A 25,186-nucleotide genomic window follows, 5' to 3' on the forward strand; every position below is an offset into this window, starting at 1 on the left:
ACACAAATATGCTCAGAGGGGAACAGTAGGGAGTTTCCTTAAAATACTAAAAACAGAGCAACCATACGATCCAGCAATCCCACTCCTGGGCATATATCCAGAGAAAACCATGGTTTGAAAGGATACATGCACCCCAATGTTCACTGCAGTGCTGTTTACAATAGCCAAGGCACGGAAACAACCTAAATGTCCATCGACAGATGAATGGATAAAGAAGATGTGGTACACATATACAATGGAATACTACTCAGCCATTAAAAAAATGAAACAATGCCATTTGCAGCAACATGGATGGACCTAAAGATTATTGTACTAAGTGAAGTAAGTCAGACAGAGAAATACAAATATCATATGATATCACTTATATGTGGGAAAAAATGATACAAATGAACTTATTTACAAAACAGAAACAGATCTGCAGACATGGAAAATAAACTTATGGTTAGCAAAGGGGAAAGGTGGGGGGAAGGGATAAATTGGGAGTTTGGGATTGACATATACGCAGCACTATATTTAAAACAGATAACCAACAAGGACCTGCTGTATAGCACAGGGGACTCTGCTCAGTATTCTGTAGTAACTTAAGTAGAATATATATATATATATGTATGTATGTATAACTGAATCACTTTGCTGTACACCTGATACCCAACATTGTAAAGCAACTACAGTCTAATACAAAATTAAAAAAAAAAAGAAAGGATATCTTCCATACTAGGAGTGTTACTTCTCAAAGCTGGTAGTTTCCTGGCTATGTGACATGAAGACATGGGATGCTTGTCCCATAAAATGCAAAATACCTTTTAACAGACCTTTAATGTTTGCTAGCACATTGTTAAAAGTAACAGACTATAAGTAACTGACATGTTCTGCAACAGGAGATGGCTTAAAAATATTATAGTTATCAAACAATATGGCTCCTAAATAATGATATAGTGACATGAAAGTTACCTAAAATATTTTTAGGTCAAAAAAAACTTACAGGACAGTTTGTAAGTCTGTAAGTTTGTGAAAATAAAAGTACTAACCACTTAGATTAAAACAACCCAGTATTGAGCACATAGTAAATAGTCAATAAAGTTATTTATTTTATATTAAATATATTTTATATACAAAGCAAGTTATTACTTTAATCCTATACTTTAAAATGTATTTGTTTGATTAGATTTTAATCATGTAGATTTATATTTATTGAGAGCCAGCACCTATACACTTTTAGTTGTTGAGAGTGCAAATTCTGGAGTAAGCCCCGACCCTCAACTTTGGTTCCACCAATGGCTTGCTATGAGACTTTAGACAAGTACTTAATCACTCTGTACCTCCATTTCTCTTAGGGTTCTTGGAAGGATTAAAAGAGATAATACATGTTCACGTCTACAAGTCGGCCTAGCACATAGTCAGCTATTATGTGAATGGGAAAATATCTGAGGAAAAGAATATACTGCTCTTATGGGTGATTATTTCTGAGGAGTTTAATTAAAAGAGACTTTCATTTTCTTTTACTTTCTTCCATAGTCAGAAAGCAATAAAAATTTTAAGAAATAAAGATAGCCCTTTTATATTTCATAGCACATTTAATTCTAAGTAATTCCCACTAAGAGAAGAGATGCTTTTAAAAATCCTTTATCATCCTTGGATTTAGAAACAGGTTTTTTGCCCTAATTTCAATATTTAAAAAGGAAGCAAGATTATCACAATCCAGTATTCTTAATTTCATTCCTGCATTCTACTACTTTATAGTATCAATGTTCTAAGTCACTTGTTTCCATCTGAAAGGTATGTTTGTTTATTGCTAGATGCTTTCTCACACTACCTTTGACTAGCTTGAGAAGAAAAAAACTAAACTATTTTTTAAAATCCTTGGCTTGTCCATAAAGAGTGAAAAAAGCAAACAAGTAATACTGAGCAGTATCAAGGGATGAATAAATTATTGGGCTTAATTTTTTGTGTTTTAAAATATTATTGTAAAATACACATAACAGAAAATTTATCATTTTAACCATTAAAAACTGTACAGTTCAGGAACATTAAGTACATTCACAATGTTGTGCAACCATCACCGCTACCTAGTTCCAGAACTTTTCCATCACCCCAAACAGAAACACCAGAACCACTGAGCAGCCACTCCTATTCTACTCCCCCATAACTTCTCCCTCCCCTGGTGACCACAAATCTGCGTTTTGTCTTTATGGGTCTGCCCATCTGGATATTTTATATAAATGGACTCATACAGTATGTGACCTTTTGTGTCTGGCTTATTTCACTCAACATGTTTACAACATTCATCCTTGTTGTAGCATGTATCAGTACTTCATTTCTTTTATAGTTAAATAATACTCCAGAGTGTGTGTGTGTGTGTGTGTGTGTGTGTGTGTGTGTGTGTGTGTGTTTATTTATTTTGTTATTTTGTTTGTATTTATTTTGTTAATCTATTCATCCATAAATGGACATCTGGGTTATTTCTGTGATATTCTGGGATACTGTAAATAGTGCTGCTATGAACATTTATGTACAAGTTTTTATTTGAATACCTTGTTTTCAATTCTTTTGATATATACCCAGTAGTGAAATTGCTGGGTTCTATGGTAATTCTGTTTAATCTTTTGAGGAACCTACTTGGCTTAATTTTTATCAGAGATAGCAAATAGCTTGCCAGACATCAATCTGTTTTTTTATTTTTAACTAAACTGAGTGACTTGTCCTAAAAAGTTACTTTGTATTACCAAGAACTGTATTAGTTTTAGTCGTGGATTCAGTAGGTCAATTACCCACAAGCTTTCACTATATAAATATAGGTTCACACATACAAACTACATGTTAAGCACATTAGTTTTATCTCATTCCTCATGCACACCCACAAGGCTGGTACTACTGCCACCATACAACTGAGAAAATTCAAGTCTGAGAAAGGTTAAGTAAGTTGCCTAAGTTAAAGAAGCCAGTAAGTAGTGAGAATTAGATTCCAACTCAAATTGATCTTACTCCAAAACCCCTTCAGAGACAAGAGAGCAAAATATGGGAACAAGAGAATGTGGAGAGTGACCATATGGCCAGAAATTCCTAGAATATTTACTAGCTAAAAAACTTTCTCAAAACTTGGTTTCCTCATCTCAAAAATGAAAATAATAATCCCCTAAAGTTGTGCTAGGATTAACTACAACATTAGCAAAGTAGTGAACACATACCTATTTCACAAAACATAACACAAGTAAAATTATGCCTTCCTAGAGAGTTGAAAAAATATTTTTAAAAATAAAGTAGCAATTTAAAATACTTTGCAGGTATTTAATAATAACACAGTAAAAACACAGTAGACTCACTATCTAATGTGTGTTCTGATGTGGTTAATGAACAAACAGTGGACATCTAGCTTCCCCCCCAACCAGGGTGGCATATTAAGCCGGGGCAATCCACAAGCAGAGCTTTTTGAAGAGAGGAAAAAAAGGAAATTGATGGAGAGAGACAAAATCACATATATATAGTGTCAATGAGAAAATGACAGTACCAAATTGGGAGAGAAAAAGCTCAAAGAATACGTATATATAAAAAGTACTTTTTGTAGTGGGCATGAATTCAGTGTGACAGAGCTAAACATATTTCCTGAGAAAAATCTTTACCTGATAGATCTTATTAAGATTTAGTGTGGTCACTAACTCATATTTCACTTATGAATGCGGATTATCTGGGAAATGTATACCACTAAGAAACTGAATAGTCTGATAAAAAATTTAAAGTCATAAGCCATATTCTCTATTTTTTAAAGTATTAATTTATTTCAGGTGCTATAGATCAACATAATGTCAAAAAATCTGGACTCGATCCTGAAAAGGACAATGAAATAACAGCTACTTTTGGGTTGTACCAATGCTGGGAGGAAGCAATCGGCAACAGGCCCTGAGCATCCCTGCACATTCTTGCTGAGTGTAACAAGAATGCAAGGCCCTGACCACTCTTACCCAGGCCATCTCCCAGCATTGTTTATGCAGCTCATAACTTTCATAAAGTAACGTGTCTTGCCAGACAAAGACCTAGACTACTTACAGTAAAAGTCGTACATTCCCTAAGTTCTGTGTTCCTCAGCTGTGACACACTCCCAATGAGTGTGGAGCAACCACCTGAGCCCCTCTATGTCACCTCCCTGGGACTTGGGATAGGGGGAACTGCAAGAAATATGCTGATAATCATGTTGCTTGCTGTGCTAAGAGTAGTACACTCCTTTCTCTCTGACCCAAGAATCTTCTGTCTTCTGGCAGCATGTAGGCTAATTTGTTAGTGTGTAAATAAGGTAAAATCTAATCCCAGACCTGACAGCTATTAAGGTCTGACTGAGACAGTGTTCCCAACATTGTATATTTCTCCAAAAAGTAAAGTATTTAACACTTAGAAAAAAATCATTTCATAACAGTCTTTACAATGTCACACAATACAATGTGAAACAATGCTTATTTATGGTCTTTCTTCTAAATTCTAAGAGATTTAATTTATTCTCTTACTACCAAGATCATCCCAATTTATTCTTTTCCTAAAACAAAAATGCTTTCTGATATGAAAGAAAACATTTTTCTAAATTATTTTTGTAAGTCTACTTGCAAGTCTTTTTAATACCTAAAAGACAGATTTTAAAAATAAAATGTTTTCAAGTTCTTCATGAATCACTCATCTCACCTGCTCCAACTGGGTGGCGAATGCTATGGTCACGGACATCATGAAGAAGTCAGTACAATACTCTGCTGGTCCAATCTGATGATAGCCTCCCTCCTCATTCAGCACCGCCACAATGTCCTTTGCGTCAAGCCCAGACAGGCCGGCAGGTACTTTATGGAAAAAAACACAATTAAACTACATTGTAGTTTGCCATAAACCATTATAAGATTTTGAAAGCTGGTTATACTTTTTAATTTACTTGGCAGTTTTCACAGATACAGTTAATATCTCAGTAAGGTTTCCTTTGATTTCAATTTAATAAACCATGTAGAAAAGGTATCACAGGTTGCCCCAAGGAAGTAAATCTAAACTGCGAACTGAAAAATAAGTAAAACTTGGCTAAAAAGAGCAAGGTGACTAGATAGAGAATGAGGGAGTGGAAAATGGTGTTCTAGGCAGAAGAAACAATATATACAAAGACACTGAAGCAAGAGAAAGCATGTGGTTAGAGAACTGAAATAGATATGGCATGCTGGATCATAGAGTGAGGACTCAGGTACAGAAAGTGGGGAGAAGCCGTATCATAAAGAGCTTCCTTGAACACCATGCTGAAACATTTGGATAGTTTTCTAAGAATAAGAGAAAACAATGAAACAATTTTGAGGAGAGAAGAGCTATAATCAAATAGGCTTCGTTATGAAGAGACTGGAGAGGGACAAGGATTTTTCAAAACTGATTAATGAAAAAAACAAAACTACACAAAACTAAAATAATAGACAATATTCAGTGTCAGGGAGATTGCCAGCAGGTTGGCACTCTCCACGTTGGTAGGTACAGACTAGTACAACCTTTTGGAGGGTAATATATCAGGGCTTATCAAAATTTTATATATGCATACCCTGTAAACCAGCAATCCTCGACTCCTTCAGGAGTTAAGCCAAAAGAAATGTGCTTACAGTAGCACTAGCTAAAAATAGTTTAATGGTTAAGAGTATAGACACTACATTCACATAGACCAAAGTTCCAACCCTAGTTCTGTCATTCAGTAGTTGTATGGGAAAATTATATGATCTCCTTTAGTCTCCATTTTTCCTTCTGCAAAGACTTTACAGTGTTGTTGAGAAGATCAAATTAGATAACAAAAGCACTTAGCACAGTACCTGACAATTAAGTACTTTAATAAAGGTAGCCATTAAATAGTAAGGTCAGCAGAGCTTAAGAGGTCAAAATACTATGACAGGTCTCGCATTATCAGAAAGGGAGAACACTAGGATAAATCTTGTGGTGTAGGATTAAAAGGATTGAACGTGTCAATGTGAATATATGTTGTTCAGTGTATATATATGGGCAAATCGATATATAAAGTATATATGTATATATACGTGTGTCTGTGTAAATGTATCCATATGTCTGCGTGTGTATGTATACATACATGGGAACAACACCCCAATAGCACACCTAGCATCTGGATCTTGACTTGTAAACATCATTCTTTTCTAAAAAGAAGCAGGGCTCCTTAAAGTAATGGCTGAATCCAGGGCTGAGATAGGAAAATTATTTGATGAACCTGGACCATCTTCTTGTATCAGGGAAAAAAAAAAAAGCTCAAAGAGACTTCCCTGGTGGTCCAGTGGTAAAGAATCTGCCTTCCAATGCAGGGGATGCGGGTTGGATCTCTGATCAGGGAACTAAGATACAACATGCTGCGGGGCAACTAAACCTGCACACCACAGCTACTGAGTCAGCGCACTCTAGAGCTCGTGCACCACAACTAGAGAGCCCATGTGCCGCAACTACTGAGCCTGCGCACTCTAGAGCCCGCACCACGACTGGAGAGAAGCCCGCGAGCCACAACAAAAAATCTTGCATGCCACAACGAAGATCCCATGTGCTGCAACTAAGACACAACACAGCCAAGTAAATAAATAAACATTTTTTTAAAAAAGCTCAAAGGATTATTGAGATCATAAAAAGGAAACAGAAGCAGCTTGAAGGGGTTCTCAATGCCCAAATCTGGGACAAATAATGATGGTTAAAGATTATAACCCGCTAAATAAAGAGAAAACTATCAAGTCCATACTTAGGCAATACAAATAAGTGAATAAATTGAAGGTATAATGAAGAATAAATATTTTTCTAATTTTCTAAATCTTCCCCACAAAATATTTATTAAGTACAAAAGAAAACAAAAGTTTATATTTGAGAACACAGACACACACCACCATAATCAAGTAATCAAGTGAACATAATCAGTAATGAGACTACATCAAAATAGTGTGCCACCTGATAAGATGCAATGAGAACAGAGCATCTTAATAGGCCTGCCAAAGATGCATAACCAAAATCTAGTACCAGACAAGCCCAAACAGTACAGGGGACACAGCCTCACCAAGACTGAAACCTAATCACAAGACTATAGAATGCTTCCCCTCCCCCTTACCGCTATATTACTAAAAGTTTATTTTCCTTTACCCACTATATCATGTCCATCTTTCAATAAAAAATTACAAGGCACACTAAAAGGCAAAAAAAAAAAAAAATCCATAATCTACACTTCAATCTTAGGAAAACAGAAAAAGAGGAGCAAATTAAATCCAAAGTAAGCAGAAGAAGAGAAACAATAAAAACTAGAGCAAAAATCAATGAAATTGAAAACAGGAAATCAATGGAGAAAAAATTTAACAAAATCAAAACCTGGTTCTTTGAAAAGATCAATAAAATCAATAAGCATCTAGTCAGCCTAAGAAAATAAAGAAGACACAAATTACTATTAACAGAAATGAAAAAGGGGACATCACTACAGATTCCCATGGAAATTAAAAGTTTAATAAAGGAATGCTATGAACAACTCTATGCCCACAAGTTTGATAACCTAGATGAAATGGACAATTCCTTTCAAAAACACAATCTGCTAAAACACACACAAGAAGAAACAATCTGAATAGGCCTATATCACTTAATGATATTGCATCAATAACTTTAGAGAACAGAAAACACCAGATCCAGATGGATTCACTGGTGAATTCTACCTAACATTCAAGGAAAAAATTATACCAATGCTCTACAATTTTTTTTTCCCACAAGACAGAAGCAGAGGGAATACTTCCTAACTCATTATATGAGACTAGCATTATCCTAATATGAAATCCAAGCAAAGACATTACAAGAGAAGAAAACAACAGACCAATATCTCATAAACATAGATGTAAAAATCCTCAACAAAGTATTAGCCAATAAAATCAACACAATGTGTAAAAAGAACTATACACCACAACCAAATGGATTTACTCAAGGTACACAAGACTGGTTCAACATTCAAAAAGCCATTAATGTAATCCATCATGTCAACAGGCTAAAGAAGAAAAACCACATGATTGTGTGAATACATGCAGAAAAAGCATTTGACAAAATCCAACACTCATTCATGATAAAACACTCTGCAAACTAGAAATAGAGAGTAACCTCCTCACCTGATAAAGAACATCTACAAAAAATCTACAGCTAACATCATACTTAATGGTGAGAAGCTTTCCCACTAAGATCAGGAGTACGGCAAGGATGTCCCCTTTCACTACTGCTTTTCAATAGCACACTGTAAGTCCTCGCTAATGCAGGAACACAAGAAAAGAAACAAAGTCATGCATATTGGAAAGAAAGACACAAAACTGTCTTTGTTTGCAAGTAACTGTAGAATGACCATCTATGGAAAGACCAAAAACAAAACAAAAAAAACCTACTACTGGAACTAATAATAAGCAATTATAACAAGGCTGCAGGAGACAAGGTTAATATGCAAAAGTCAACTGCTTCACTACAGACCAATAATAAACAAGTGGCATTTGAAATTTAAAATACCATTTGCAGAAAATTAACCACCACGGAGACAAGATGGCAGAGTAGGGGATGTAAGCTCACCTCTTCCCAAAAAAACACCAAAATCACAGCTAACTGACGCACAACCATCAACAAAAAAAATGCTGGAACCTACCAAAAAAGATATCCTACATCCAAAGATAGAGAAGCCACAAAGACAGGGTAGGAGGGGCGCAAACTCAGTAAAATCAAATCCCATTCCCCCTGAGTGGGCGACCCACGAACTGGAAAATAATTATGTCACAGAGGTTCTCCCACAGGAGTGAAAGTTCTGAGCCCCATGTCAGGCTCCCCGGCCTGGAGGTCTGGCATGGGAAGGAGGAGCCCCCAGAGCAAACTGGCTTTGAAGACCTGTGGGGTTTGATCGCAGGAAATCCACAGGACCGGAGGAAACAGAAACTCCACTCTTGGAGGGTGCACACAAGGTCTCAGGCACACCAGGACCCAGGTGAAAAAGCAGTGATCTCATAGGAGCCCGGGCCAGACCTACCTGCTGGTACTGGAGGATCTCCGGGAAAGGCGGGGGGCAGCTGTGGCTCACTGCAGGGACAGAGACATTGGTGGCAGTACTTCTGGGGAGTACTCATTGGCGTGAGCTGTCCTGGAGACTGCAATTTTCTCCCCAAGATCTGGCCCCACCCAACAGCCTGTAGGCTCCAGTGCTGGGACACCTGAGGCCAAACAACCAACAGGGCAGGAACACAGCCCCACCCATCAGGAGACAGGCTGAGTCTTTCTGAGCCCACAGCTTCCCGCTAAACAAATCCCTTGACACAGCCCTACCCACCAGAGGGTCAAGACCCAGGCCACCCACAAGTGGGCAGGAAACTCCCACCAGGAAGCCTGCACAAGCCTCTTAGTTGGGCCTCATCCACCAGTGGGCAGAAAACAGAAGCAAGAACTACAACCCTGCAGTCTGTGGAACAGAAACCTCAATCACAGAAAGTTAGACAAAATGAGATGCCAGAGGAGTATGTCCCAGACGAAGGAACAAGATAAAACCCCAGAAGAACTACTAAGTGAAGTGGAGATACGCAATATACATGAAGAAGAATTCAGAGTAATGATAGTAAAGATGATCCAAGATCTCAAAAAAGAATGAAGGCAGAGACTGAAAAGATACAAGAAATGTTTAATAAAGAGCTAGAAGATCTAAAGAACAAGCAAACAGAGATGAACGATACAAGAACTGAAACAAAAAGCCCACTAGCAGGAATCAATAGCAAACTAAATGAGGCAGAAAAATGGATAAGTGAGTTAGAAGACAGATGGTGGATATATTGCTGCAGAACAGAATAAACGAAAAAAAATGGAAAGATATGAAGACATTCTAAGAGACCCATGGAACAACATTAAAGGCAACAACATTCTCATTACATGGGGTCTCAGAAGGAGAAGAGAGAGAGAAAGGGCCCAAGGAAACATCTGAAGAGATCATAGGTGAAAACTTCCCTAACATGGGAAAGGAAACACTCAAATCCACGAAGTGCAGAGAGTCCCAGGCAGGATAAACCCATGGAGGAACACGGGCCAATATCACTGATGAACATAGATGCAAAAATTCTCAACAAAAAACTGGCAAACCAAATCCAACAATATATTAAAAGGATCATACACCACGATCAAGTGGGATTTACCCCAGGGATGCAAGGATTCTTCAATATCTGCAAATCAATCAGTGTGATACACCACATTAACAAACTAAGGAATAAAAACCATATGATCATCTCAAGAGATGCAGCAAAAGCTGTTCACAAAATTCAATACCCATTTATGATTAAAAGCTCTCCAGAAAGTGGGCACAGAAGGAACTTACCTCAACATAATAAGGGCCATATATGACAAACCCACAGCTAACCATTCACAATCAGGAACAGCTGAAAGCATTCCGTCTCACCACTTTTATTGAACATAGTTTTGGAAGTCCTAGCCACGGCAATCAGAGAAGAAAAAGAAATAAAAGGAATCCAAATTGGAAGAGAAGAAGTAAAACTGTCACTGTTTGCAGATGACATGATACTATACATAGAACATCCTAAAGATGCTACCAGAAAACTACTAGAGCTCAACGATGAATTAGGTAAAGTTGCAGGATACAAGATTAATAGAGAGAAATCTCTTGCATTTCTATACACTAACAATGAAAGATCGGAAAGAGAAATTAAGGAAACAATCCCATTTACCATCACATCAAAAAGAATAAAATACCTAGGAATAAACCTACCTAAGAAGACAAAGATCTGTACTCTGAAAACTATAAGATGCTGATGAAACAAATCAAAGATGTCACAAACAGATGGAAAGATATACCATATTCTTGAACTGGAAGAATCAATATTGTCAAAATGACTATACTACCCAAGGCAATCTACAGATTTAATGCAATACCTATCAAATTACCAATGGCATTTTTTGCAGATCTACAACAAAAAATTTTTAAATTTGTATGGAGACACAAAAGATCCCGAAGAGCCAAAGCAATCCTAAGAAAGAAAAACAAAGCTGGAGGAATCAGGCTCCCCAACTTCAGACTATACTACAAAGATACAGTAATCAAAACAGTATGGTACTGGCGCAAAAACAGAAAGATAGATCAATGGAACAGGATAGAAAGCCCAGAAATAAACCTACACACCTATGGTCAATTAATCTTCAACAAAAGAGGCAAGAATATATAATGGAGAAAAGACAGCCTCTTCAATAAGTGGTGCTGGGAAAACTGGACAGCTACATGTAAAAGAATGAAATCAGAACATTCTCTAACACCATACACAAAAATAAACTCAAAATGGAGTAAAGACCTAAATGTAAGACCAGATACTATAAATCTGTTAGAGGAAATCATAGGAAAAACACTCTTTGACATAAATCGCAGGAATATCTTTTTCAATCCATCTCCTAGAGTAATGGAAATAAAAACAAAAACAAACCAATGGAGTAAAAATAGTGCAACCATATGATCCAGCAATCCCACTCCTGGGCATATATCTGGAGAAAACCGTAACTTGAAAAGACACATGTACCCCAATGTTCACTGCAGCACTATTTACAATAGCCAAGACATGGAAGCAACCTAAATGTCCATCCACAGATGAATGGATAAAAAAGATGTGGTACATGTATACAATGGAATATTACTCATTAAAAAGAATGAAATAATGCCATTTGCAGCAATATGGATGGAGACTATCATACTAAGTGAAGTCAGACAGAGAAAGACTAATATGATACCACTTATATGTAGAAATTTTAAAAATATGATACAAATAAACTTATTTACAAAACAGAGACTTACAAACTTAGAGACTCATGGTTACCAAAGGGAAAAGGTGGGGAGGAGGGATAAATTGGGAGTTTGGGACCGACATATACACACTACTATATTTAAAATAGATAACCAACAAGGACCTACTGTATAGCGCAGGGAACTCTACTCAATATTCTGTAATAACCTAAATGGGAAAAGAATTCGAAAAAGAACAGATATACGTATATGTATAACTGAATCACTTTGCTCTACACCTGAAAGTAACACAACATTGTAAATGAAATATACTCCAATATAAAATAAAATTTCTTAAAAATGTACCATCAAAAAATAAAATAAAATACCATTTATATTAGCGCCCAAAACAATTAAATACTTAGGAATAAATCTAACAAAGCATGCAGAAGATCTATATGAGGTAAACTATAAAACTGTGATAAATAAAATCAAAGAAGAACTAAATAAATGGAGAAATATTCTATGCTAATAGGACAATTCAATACTGTCAGGATGTCAGTCCTTCCCAACTTGATCTATACAATCAATGCAATCCCAATCAAAATCCCAGAAAATTATTTTGTGGACATGGACAAAACGATTCCGAAGTTTACATGGAGAAGGAAAAGACCCAGAACAGGCAACTCAACATTGAAGAACAACAGAGTCGGAAGACTGATAATACTCAACCTCAAGACTTAGTATAAAGCTACAGTAATCAAGACAGTGTGGTACTGGTGAAACAGACACAAAGATCAGTGAAATAGAATAGAGAGACTAGAAATAGACCAACATAAATACAGTCAACTGATCTTTGACAAAGTAGCAAAGGAAATACAATGGAGCAAAGATACTCTTTCAAAAAGTGGTGCTGGAACAACTGGACATTCACATGTAAAAAAAAATGAATACAGAAACAGACCTTAAAACCTTCACAAAAATGAACTCAAAATGGATCATAGGGCTTCCCTGGTGGCGCAGTGGTTGAGAGTCTGCCTGCCGATGCAGGGGACACGGGTTCGTGCCCCAGTCCGGGAAGATCCCACATGCCGCGGAGCGGCTGGGCCCGTGAGCCACGGCCGCTGAGCCTGCGCGTCCGGAGCCTGTGCTCCGCAACGGGAGAGGCCACAACAGTGAGAGGCCCACGTACCGCAAAAAAAAAAAGAAAAAAAACCCAAAAAAACCCACCAGATCATAGACCAAAGTGTAAAGCACAAAACTTTATTAAATCCTAAAAAGACAATACAGGAAAAACCTGGATGACCTTGGGTATGATAATGACCTTTTAGATGTGACACTGTAGGTTCAATGCATGAAAGAACTGATGAGGTGGATTTCATTAAAATTTAAAAACTTCTGCTCTACTAAAAACAATGTCAAAAGAACAAGAAGACAAGTCACAGACTGGAAAAAGTATTTGCAAAAGAAACATTTGATAAAGGACTGTTATCCAAAATATAAAAAGAACTCTTAAAATGCAACAAAACAAAACACACAACCAATTAAAAAATGGGCAAAAGACCTGAACAGACACCTCACTTAAGAAGATATACTGATGGCAAGTAAGCACATGAAAAGATGTTAACATCATTTATTACTAGAGAATCGCAAATTAAAACAATGAGACACCACTACACATCTATTAGAATGAACAAAATCAAAAACAGTGACAACACCAAATGCTGACAAGGACATGGAGGAACAAGAACTCTTATTCACTGCTGGTGGGAATGCAAAATGGTAGTCACTTTGGAAGACAGTTTGTTGGTTTTTTACAAAATTAAATATATTCTTACCATATACTCTTACAGTTTGGCAGTTTCTTATAAAACTAGGCATGCTTTTACCAGATCCAGTAATCACGCTCCTTGGTATTTACCCAAATGAATTGAAAACTCAGGTCTGCTCAAAAGCCTGCAGAGATGTCTGTAACAGCTTTATTCCTAACTGCCCCAACTTGGAAGCAACCAAGATATCCTTCAGTAGCTGAGTGTTTAAATAAACAGTGGTACATCCAAACAATGGAATATTATTCAGCTCTAAAAAGAAATGACCTATCATGCCACAAAAAGACACAGAAGAAACTTAAATGCATATTACTAAGTGAAAAAATCCAATCTGAAAAGGCTCCATGCTACATGATTCCAACAATACAACATTCTGAAAAAAGCAGAACTACGGAGATAGTAAAAAGATCAGTAGTTGCCAAGGGTCAGAGGGGCGGGAGGGATGAACAAGCAGAACATAGAGGATCTTCAGGGCAGTGAAACTATTCTGTAGGAGACGCCAATCATGGATATGTGTCCTTACACATTTGTCAAAACCTATACAATGTACAACACCAAGGACAAACCCTAATATTAATTATGGATACTGGGTGATAATGATGTGTCAATGTGGGTTCATCGATTTCAACAAATGTACCGCTCTGGTGGGAGATGCTGATAGTGGTGGGGAGGACTGTGTGTGTATGTGGATATCTGGGAACACTTAGTACTTCCCACTCAATTTTGCTGTGAACCTAAAAATGCTCTAAAAAAAAAAAGGTTTATTAATTTAAAAATAAAGGGGAAAAAAAATGAAGGTTTTCTTAAACTAAAGCTGAGTTAACAGAGACCAGCATAAGCATTTTTGGCTATCCTGCACTCATCCTAGGAAGAAAATTTTCCTAAATAGCTATTTTTATAAACAATATAAAATTCTGTTTTGTTCTGTTATACATATCAAATAAAGAAAAGACAATCTTTCCCTATTTCTAATTTTTGTAAACAAGAGATAAGAGCAACAAGCGTTCATGTGTAACATGTCCCAACGTTTGTCTGCTGCTCTAGAGTAAGATCAGTTTACACTCCTGCATTTATCTTCCTATAATACCTCCTCCCCTCCCTTCCTCAAGTTCTAGTGCACAGATGTAACTTCTCAGAGAATAACCTTACAGATGATGTACAAACCTCTTCCATCTCGAGGAGGGGCTCCCTTTGCTTTAAAACTATCCACGGGTGCCTTTGTATCTGTTTCCAAAGCAATGCTTATCTGTATCTCAGACTTGAACTTGGTGTATTTATTACTCAGCAACTGGTACCATTTTGGTGCCTAGAGAGTAACAACAAAACAAAATAAAAGCAAAACTCCTTAATTGTTAATAGGAAATATACAGTAGTGGGAAATGTTTTATAAGGTTCTAAACATATTTCCTGTAGTTTCTCAGTACCTTCTCCTCTTTTAAAGTATTTTCTTTCCCCACATTTTCCTCAAAAGAAATTAATCCTGCTTAGGAAACTAACTGAATTTCCTCGTGAAAAAATTAAGTATAAGTTTAGATTGCCTTCCTTGTTTCTACTCCTATGCTTCAACAGGTAATAATGTATTAAAGAGGAGGAAACCCAGTACGTGTATTTCTTTCTATCTTCACTCATATCCCTAATCTCACTTCATCCCTTATAACAACAACAACAAAGACTATCAACCTTCCATTCCTAACCCCTAATTTTTCACTTTTTCTGTTATATGTTTTCTGCCTGCCACATTTCTGCTTTGTTCTGTTTATATCAAATCAGAAAACGAAAAGCTTAGTGTTAATAAAAATACTAACAAAATACTTAAGTAAGGTCTAATGGTAGAGTTCTGGGTTATGAACCATGTATTTGACTGAAACTGAAATAGAAAGGGTTTCTCACAGAATGAGGTATCCTAAATTACCTGAATAGCCACCTCCTCCCCCAAACCGCAAGGTCACCTCAAGAATTCTAATACCGATATCAAAATCTCATGGCCCAAGACCACGTGTATCATTAGTGAAGGGGCACCATTTCAATACGTGTAAACAGCATTCTTACTCTGACCACTGTAATATAAAGGCATAGGAACTGGTGCTTATAGTGATCAAAACCAAAAACTGCAGCTTTATATTCAAATTATGTTTGTAAGTAAAACAGAGTGAACTAGCGCACAGGTATTTAAAAAAAATCCACAACCAAGTTTTTTTAAAGGCAAAAACTCAGTTTGTTGCTGTATTTCTTATGACAGATATTTTCTAATCTTAAGTATAAGCCTGGAAAAAAAGATTTTTAGCTGTTCACAGGATTTATGATATATTTTTGTTATTAACTCAGAAAAATAAATCTAGGCTCTTCTGTTTGTGTTTATTTATAAAGAATCAATTTATCTTGAAATTCAAATATTCTACTATCCAACTTCAAATATTTCTTCTGCTGGCAAACAGAAGACATTAAACAAGACAATATTTGGTTTTCCCAAAACTAACATAATTTAAAAAAATTTCTTGGGGGCTTCCCTGGTGGCACAGTGGTGGAGAGTCTGCCTGCCGATGCAGGGGACACAGGTTCATGCCCCGGTCCAGGAAGATCCCACAGGCCGCGGAGCGGCTGGGCCCGTGAGCCATGGCCGCTGAGCCTGAGCGTCTGGAGCCTGTGCTCCACAACGGGAGAGGCCACAACAGTGAGAGGCCCACGTACCGCAAAAAAAAAAAAAAATTCTCCTTAACTTTGTTCACCAATACGATGACAAACTGCCCTAAAGGACTAGACAAGGGGAAAAGGAACACCAAAAGCATTTAGAGGCATGATCTCAGCTCAGATATCCTCCTCCTGAAAGGATTTATCTTCTCTTTAACCAAAGCAACTGCAGAAGTAATCAGGGTCTAAGCTTAAAGAAGGAAAACCTTTTTCAGAACTTGGGGGCAGAGAGGTGATGAGTACCTAAGGATGGAGGAGAAACAAGTCCTCTTTTAAAGCAGTTCAGTTTCTTTTGAATAATTCCAAATTTGGGCCAGGTTGACTGGCTCATTTGCAAATACAAACATACCCTTGGAGATATTGTAAGTTCAGTTCCAGACCACCACAATAAAGTGACTATTGCAATAAAGTAAGTCACACAAATTTTTTGGTTTCCTGGTGCATACAAAAGTTATGTTTACACTATCCTGTAGTCTATTAAGTGTGCAGTAGCATCATGCCTAAAAAAACAATGTACATACCTTATTTAAAAAGTACTTTATTGCTAAAAATGCTAACCATCATCTGAGCCTTCAGTGAGTCATAATCTTTTTACAATAGTAACATCAGAGATCACTGATCACAGATCACTGTAACAAATATAATAATGAAAATGTTTGAAACATTACAAGAATTACCAAAATGTGAGCAAATGCTGCTGGAAAACAGCCCCAACAGATTTGCTTGACATAGGGTTGCCACAAACCTTCAACTGGTGTAAAAAAAAAAAAAAAAAAAAAAGTATCTGTGAAGCACAATAAAGTGAACTGCTATAAAATAAGGTATGCCTCTATCATTGCTATCAGTACCAAAAATGTTAGTAACAGGTAAATTTTTCTTCACAGAATCCTAATTTAAGATTCAAGTCAATTGAGGACTTTAAATTAAAAGAAATTTTTTTTTTACTTTATTTTCTTAAGAAAGTTGGACCAGAAAAAAGTCATTAGGAAAAACTGAAAGTTAGAATTTCTAAAGTCAATAACACACAAAAAAGGTTCTAAGATATTTTAAAAGACATAAGAAGCATTTTCAATAACAAAAAGCACAGGAATCAAGACCCTGAGTTGTTCTTCCTTCCTGTGGTGGGAGTACTATTTACATAACAAGTGTCTTTCAAGAAATTCCCTTCCTCTAACCACTACATAAGGAATGCAAGGAGCGGGAAGCAGGGAAACCAGTTAGAAGGCTACTATTAAGACAGCCAAGGTAAGAAGCACAGATAGTGGCTTAAGTTGAGATGGCAGTGTGAAAATGCAGAATAGCAGATGGATCAGGAGGGAAAACCAACTGCAAAGGGTGGCCAAGGAGGCCAGGAAAGGGACGTGTCAAGGAAGACTTCTATACTTCTAGCTCGCCTAACTGGTAGGAGGGTGGTGACCATCCACTGAAGCAAGGAACTCTAAAAGAGGTACACCTTTGAAGGTGAAGTGCAGGAGCTGAACGTGTTAAAGGTAATAGCAACTTGAACACAGATTTGAACTCAGAGAGAAGTTTCTTTGAGAGAGATGGTTCTCGGCCAAAAGAATGACCAAAAGGTCAGGATTTTCTAAATCAAATTCATCATAAGAACTAAGAACTACCATAGTGGCTCAAGCCCATTATCTATTAGGTCCAATATTCCATGTTCTTTCCATCAATCTGTTATCTATTGAATATAACCAACTGTTTACATAATCAGTAACAAAACATCAAAAGGTCAATACCTGCTTTGTTTCTTGAGCAGTTCTTAGGTCTAGAACAATGTAACCTATAGTTTCCCTGGCTGAAGATAAAGGATCCAAGGCAAAACAATGGAGTTTGATAGGAGTACGCTGTAGCCTGCAACATAACAATTTATGTGATAAATAAAATCGCTTTTGCTTAATACTGAACTTTCTATTAGCTTTGAAAAAGCAGCCTACTACTATCAAGACAATTATAATTTTGTTGGATAACCTATATCTATTCTATATTTTCTGAAAAACTCTTCAACTGGAGTAATTATTAATTATGTCTACTTATCTATACACCAACTAAAGTAATATACAAAACATGTCAAAAATTTTAGTCTCTCATCGAAGAAGCTAACATCTAGATCAATGTTTCTCAAGCTTCTGTAACATACAAAACTCTTTTAAAGTCAAAAATTACCATGAATTTTCAAGATTCATTTTAAATTGTCTTTCTTAGACTGTCACACACACATAAAGCTTCAAATACACACGCGTATATGCTTATAGCTCTTTTTGTTGCTAAAAAAACAAAACAAACTTAAGAATCAAATGTCATAATATCACAAATTATTAAAATTAAGATAACAACAATTCAATTTACTACATGATAAGGTCATATAAGCATGACCTTCACTGGTATAACATGGCTTCTTTTGAGTCTGGAACCCCTATACTGGCTCAATCATATAGTAAGCTGATTGGATTTTGCCACCACTGTCATCTAATGGAATGACTATGAAACCTGCACTTGGCACAAGATCATCATTTCTATATTTAATTTATCTGTGTTATTTTCTCAGTCTACAAAATACAGAGTGGTACCACTCTGCACTAACACAATTAGATACACAACCACCAAGGCAGGCACTAATATATCAAGTCTCTGTCTGAGCAGATATTACAGAAGTCACTGAGATGAAATACAAAATTCTAATATCCTCTAGGAATTTGATACCCTTTCAAATAAATCCATGGACTAATCTAACAACAGAAGAAATTAAATTTCTCCTTGCTTTCATTTTTTAAAATTGGTACTTTTATTTCATTTAGTACTAAGAAAGAACAAATATTAAAGAGATTCTATGTTCCCCAGAGGAACCATATTTTCAATTCTTTTTAAAATAAAAGTATTAGTGTTCTTGCCTGCTCTGGTCGTAATAGTTCATGAAATAATAAGAAGCTATAACTTTAAATATGTTTTATATACCAATAAAGTATTTAAAGGTCTAAAATCAAGTGTAAAATTAGAAAGAATACCTCATATAATTACTACACACATATATATATATATATATCTCCTTGGCAAGCCAGGTAAAATATACAATAAATTTATTAATAAAAATTACAGTGGGGCTTCCCTGGTGGCGCACTGGTTGAGAGTCCGCCTGCCAATGCAGGGGACGCCGGCTCGTGCCCCGGTCCGGGAGGATCCCACATGCCGCAGAGCAGCTGGGCCCGTGAGCCATGGCCGCTAAGCCTGCGCGTCCGGAGCCTGTGCTCCGCAACGGGAGAGGCCACAACAGTGAGAGGTCCGCGCACCGCAAAAAAAAAAAAAAATTACAGTGAATTCCAACCCACATTTAATAGTGGGTAGGCATCATGATGGCACTTCTAGAATATTTATTCTCTCAGACATTAGCAAAAAAAAGAAAGAAAAAAGCAAGCTAAGCTAAGTGTAGTAGTTAAAAGCTTAGCTCTGGAGTTGAACTGGCTGCTGGGCTCTACCACGGTCCAACTGACTGACTTAAGGCAAGTTACTTAACCTCTTAGGCCTCAGTTTTCTCATCTGTAATACAGAGGAAATAATACCTACTTCATAGGGTTAGTCTGATGTTTAAATGAATTACTGTTGCAAAGTACTTACAAATTTCCTGACACATTAAAAAACCACTCAACAAATATTACTATTATCTACTTAGAGATATATATGTATTTATTTATAACAGACTGAAAAAGAGCCAAACAGGTTGAAAATAACAGTCACCTGTGCTGATGAAGTGCTTTCCTGTCAATTTCCCAGGCTAACTCAGTAGCAAATTCTGGCTGGTCAGTATGGTCCACAGGATCAGTAGCCAACTGTTCTCCATCAAACTTTGCTTCTACTACAAGCATATGTTTTGGACGTTTGGGGAAATGGCGACCTAGAGAAAAAGACTGTACAGGTTAACCACAAGTGTACAAAAATCAAATACGATCATTTAGCATGTGTTTTAAAAACTGACATATGTTAACAGTGGTTGACTTGTATAGTCCATAAACTACCTCACTAGCACATATTCACAGATACACTCAAATTCATGATTCATAAAAAACATTTACCAAATTGAAAGCTATAATTAATTAGTGCTTCTCTAACACTAATGTGCAATGAATTACCCAGGAACCCTGTTAAAATGTAGATTCTGGTTCAGTAGGTCTGGGGTGGGCCAGAGAGTCTGCATTTCTAACAAGATCCCAGGAGATGTCCATGGTGTTGTCCTTGCTTCACACTGTGAGCAGCAATGATCTTAATAACATTTGAATTAAAGAGTTAAAAATGTGATTACACCAATTTTAGATATTACGATACCAGTACTTAATATAGAACAGTTAAATCATCTGGAGAGTTGAGAAATAAATTAGCAAAAACAAATTCACCTGCATCTTAATTTTCCTGCTAACACAGTTAAGAATACCTTACAAATTAGCCAAAGGAAAGTAAACACATTTATTCATTCATGTTATTTTCAAGGACAATGTTGTATATTATCAAGAAATATTAAAATATTCTATCTACACATTACTGTCCATTTGTACTGCCTGACCTCATTCCTTTACAGTTTGTTGAAGGCATATTCAAAGTCGGGTATACGCCAGAAAATGGGATGCAAAGAGTAAAACAGAGTACTTGTTCTTGAGGAATTGAGGGTCTAGTGGAAAGAGACAAACTTAAAACACTGAAAACAGAAAGTTAAAAAACTAAGAAAGACGCACTAAGAGTCTTACAGCCAACATGTTTCCAGGTCTGGTGAGGGGGATTTCGGTGAGCGGGATTTCAGTTAGGGGAGTTTTAACCACTGTTAAGTAAATACATCCCTGCTGCTACTCACCCTGCTACAAGCCACTTAGTAAGGAATTAAGCTGGCCAGAAAGAGCCTGATTGCAAACCTGTGAGTTTCAACCTGATGTTCTCATTTGAAACTCCCTATTAAGAGTCTTACCACACATGGCGTGGCTCTCCCAATTAGCACTAATTGGAGGCCTCTCGCTGGACCTCATTTTCAGCTGCTCTGAAAGATCACTAAGTTTCCCAAATGAATTTCATATATGTCAAAAACCCTGTATTTTCAGACTATCCTAACTACAACCTCCAATAAGCTTGAAAATAGAGGATAAGCAATAGAACAAACAGGTCCCTGCCTCGTCCCAAAGACAATGAATACCTTGAGAACAGAAACGCTGTCATTTTCGTCCTTGGAATCCAGTAAATAGCCCAAAGTTTGCTCATAGTAGCAACCCAATCATTTTATTTTGAATAAAGGGCATTTCTAGAAATGTGGTCAAGAAATTGCAAGCAGCTCAATATAGTTGAAGGACTGGGAACACATGAACATATGGCAGGAGGGGAGATGAGGCTGAAAAGATAGGCAACAGGTCTACCATAGAGGGCCATGTACGCCACTCTTAAGTACAGACCTTACCCCTCAGCACACCGAAGGATTTTAAGAAAATTAGATTGGCACTTCAGAAAGGTTATCCCCAGACAGTAAGGTGGACACTAAGTGTTTTCTGAAAAGAAAACATTCATGAAACAGACTACTGAGACGATTACTACAGTAGATTAGGTGGATAATGACGGCCCCGAAGCAAGACACCCAGAATGGAAACTCATTCATTTAAAAGTTTATATGAAGCACGTACTATTATTTTAAAAATAAAATCAACACTCAGTGACCATGTATAAGTTGGGGATGGAGAGGGAATGCAGGAAGACGATGACTCCCAGGGTCTCGGCTTGATGCAACAGCGTGGTTACAATGAATGAAAATACAAACACAAGAGGAGGAACAGTTTGGAGGACCGTGGGCCAGTTTTAGATATGTTTGTAGCAACCCCTAACTGACCTTCCGGACTCCAGGTTCTCTTCCCTGCAAGCTGCTACTAAAGTACATTTGCAAAAAATCTCTTTCCTACTTCACTGGCTCCCTATTTTTTAGAACATTAAACCTAAATTCCTTGGCTTTCAAGATCCTCCAAGGCCTATTCACTCTATCTGTACAAGCTTATTTCTTACCACGATATTCCTGAATATTCACCTTCCTTGGGTCTGGTCACCTTGCTGACCTCTTCACTGTTCCACCCACCATGCTCAATCCCACAGTGGCCTGGGTTGTCCAATCTCCCGGAATGACTTTCTTCTATCCTCGCTTATCTAAAGCTTACCTACCACTCAAGGCACTTCAGCCATTATCCTCTCCCACCTCCAAAACCTGCATTTACAGCCTGTATCATTTATTTTTATTTTATTTATATTACATCCCAACATATGTCCTGCACATTAATTTGATCTCCCCAAGGAGACAGAACCCTACAACCTTGAAGGGAGAGAGCACTTGACATTTCTGTTACCTCATAGCATGCGCACAGTTCCAAGTCCAAAAGCTTATGTTCACCAAATTACAATGGGATTTCAGTCCTATGTCTTTAAACGTCAGTAACCTAACAGTTAAATCTGCCCCAACACTAAAGCTTCTGGTCAGTCTTCTCTTCCAAAACTCAAAATTTGGGTTTGTAATGTTTTCTTTCCTCTCACCACCCAAATGGTGCCAGGCCTCCACAAGATACCTCCCACGGCAGGGCAGGGGTCCCCAGCCATTCCTCTCACCACTCAAGATGACGTCTTCGCGTCATGTTATTCAAAACCTATCCTCAATTTACCTATCAACTCCTATACCCTCCACTTTCCTGCAACCTGCTCTCCAACCACACTGAATTCAAGCAATCAAAGAACATGCCTTGTTTTTCTATACCTTAAACACGCCACTGGCTCTTCCCTTTGCCTGGAATGCCCTTCCTTCCTTTTTTTGCGTCTGACAAATTTCTAATCATCCTGTAAGACCCAAATAAATGTCATTTCCTCTGGGAAACCTTTCCCAGCTTTTCCCCAGACAGAGGTGGTCATTCTCTCTTCCACATCATGATGAATTATTTGAATTATTTATTGTTCTCCATGCTACTCCCTTAGCTTTTAGAACCAGAACTATTTTACTCTTCCATTCCCAGCACAGTGCCTGACACTCAGTGAGTCTCCAAATAAACAACTGTCACTCATTCAACAAACCAAACTTCGAGGCATGTGTAATAGACCCTCTCGACAACTGTAGTCCTCTACGTCCCCCGTCAAGAGCTGTAAAGGGAACAGCCACCGCAACACTTCTGAAAATGCAGGAAACGTGTACTCGAGTCAAAGTAAAGTTCTCACCAATGGTACTACCAGGAGATTGCTGAACAGAACGTGCTTTCCAGGCACACTTTCGGCTCATAATATACGTCATCGACGTGCTGCCTCTGATGGAAATCGTTTTTCCAACATTCTCTGGGTCTACGGCTAGTCACGCTAAATATCACCTATCCCTAAGAGCTCTCACACTCCCTTGGGGGATTTTTAAATCAACTGGCCAATAGACCTCACTGTGTACAACTTTGAAGAAGTCTCTGGGGACGGCACAAGCAAAGATGACAGAGTTTTTCAGGTTAATAAAGCCTCGGTCCCATACTACTCTGTTAAAATTCAGGAAGCAGCAGTCGCAAACGCCAAGTCCCGGGCCACTCACCTTCTAGAATGGACACGACGATGAGCAGTTGGTCGGACTTGGAGACCATGGTCGCGGTCGGCGGCCCGCAGGCGGGGTCTGCTGCGAGGAAAAGGAGCCCGGCTGAGTGGCTGGCAGCCCGCGACCCCCGGCTGGACTCCCGCCGAGGCTCCCGCCACCCGCCTGCGGCCCGGGACACCCGGACCCCGCTCTGCGGTCCGCCTGCAGCGCGCCCGGCTCCCCGGCCCCGGGCCGCCAGTCCACCCGCAACCCGGCCCCGACTCAAAAGCCGCTCGGCCACCCGGCCCGGCCTGTTTCCAGGGAGACGCGAGTCCGCCGCCTGAGGACCTTTTGCCGCCTGCGTAGCAGTTTTTTAAACGCCCGGGTAGCCGCCGCGGCCGCCGCCGCGCCCCGCTTCCACCTAGCAACCAGGCCCGCAGGCCCGCAGGCCCACAGCCCGGGCGAGGCTGGAGGACAAAGGGTCATAGAGACCAGGGCAGTCGAGGATAGAACGCCCCTCAGCCCGCTTCGCCTCCTACCGTTTTACGCAAAGTTCCAGAGGCCTGAGGAGAAGACTAGCCATTACCTCACAGCGCCCCCTGCTAGCCGGACGAAGGAAAGCAGGCAATTTGGTGGAGACCAACTGCGCAGGCGCACTACTGCGGTAAACGCTTCCGGAAGTTCCCCAGAAACGAAAGTGGGTTTGTTCTCTGCTTTACGCCCTAGACACAGCCTGGGAAATATATCAATAGAGATTACAAAAAAAAAAAAAAAAAACTAGCTCTGTTCAGGCCCTCATTGTCAACACTGCTTAAGATTTAAGTCACATAAAAATAATGATTTAAGTCTGAACTCTAAAATCAACTAAAATTGTCCTCGCGCGGCTGCTCAAGTTTCCATGCTTTGTAAACAAGTAGCGTCAATACGGTAATTGCTGTAAACTGTTGGCGGTGACGTAAGCGCTCTGAGAATTTCCTGTCCAGTAAAATTTACCCTAAAACAAAAACATTGTCACGTGGGCCGGGGAATTAAAGGTATACGTTCTTCTACCCCCTGACGACAAAGTAATGAGCAAAGTCAAGACCAGAATAAAGAAGGCATCTAAAAGCTGTAAACCGACATTTTCCTCTTTCTACCCCTTCTTCCCCACACACTTCAGCCTTTATTTTAGAAAACATTAGAAATCTTTCGGAGGGCACCTAGTTTGAAACGATCTTGGGCGGGATAGGTGGGAGGGAGGAGGAAGAGAGAATAATTTCCACTCCTTCACCCCCACTCAACCCCGACCTCCGCTTTGTGCCCCAAAGAAAAGGAGGATGTGGAGACCACACTACTTCTAAGACCCTTTCAGGCCCCTTCAGAGCCCTCCCTGATAGAAAGCATTAT

General features: G+C 38.4%; 1 protein-coding gene across 8 annotated transcripts in view; it reads right to left on the minus strand.

Annotated features, from left to right (window-relative positions):
• CEP120 (centrosomal protein 120) overlaps positions 1 to 24,449 on the minus strand; it is a 79,244-nt gene extending 54,795 nt beyond the window's left edge. Inside the window, exons 1-6 of one of the 8 annotated variants that reach the window (XM_067731574.1) lie at positions 24,387 to 24,449; positions 23,822 to 23,902; positions 19,993 to 20,149; positions 18,000 to 18,114; positions 14,734 to 14,875; positions 4,666 to 4,814 (exon numbers count right to left, since the gene is read on the minus strand). In XM_067731574.1, the coding sequence (XP_067587675.1) occupies positions 4,666 to 4,814; positions 14,734 to 14,875; positions 18,000 to 18,114; positions 19,993 to 20,149; positions 23,822 to 23,870 (612 nt within the window). In that variant the 5' untranslated portion in view covers positions 23,871 to 23,902; positions 24,387 to 24,449. Of the gene's footprint in view, positions 1 to 4,665; positions 4,815 to 14,733; positions 14,876 to 17,999; positions 18,115 to 19,992; positions 20,150 to 23,821; positions 24,127 to 24,148; positions 24,288 to 24,339 lie in introns of those variants that run through there. The other 7 variants (XM_067731576.1, XM_067731572.1, XM_067731573.1 and 4 more) reach the window with 7 other exon arrangements.
• Positions 24,450 to 25,186: the final 737 nt, after the last annotated feature.

This window comes from Pseudorca crassidens, chromosome 3, assembly GCF_039906515.1.
Source record: "Pseudorca crassidens isolate mPseCra1 chromosome 3, mPseCra1.hap1, whole genome shotgun sequence".
In the NCBI taxonomy this organism is placed as follows: domain Eukaryota; kingdom Metazoa; phylum Chordata; class Mammalia; order Artiodactyla; family Delphinidae; genus Pseudorca; species Pseudorca crassidens.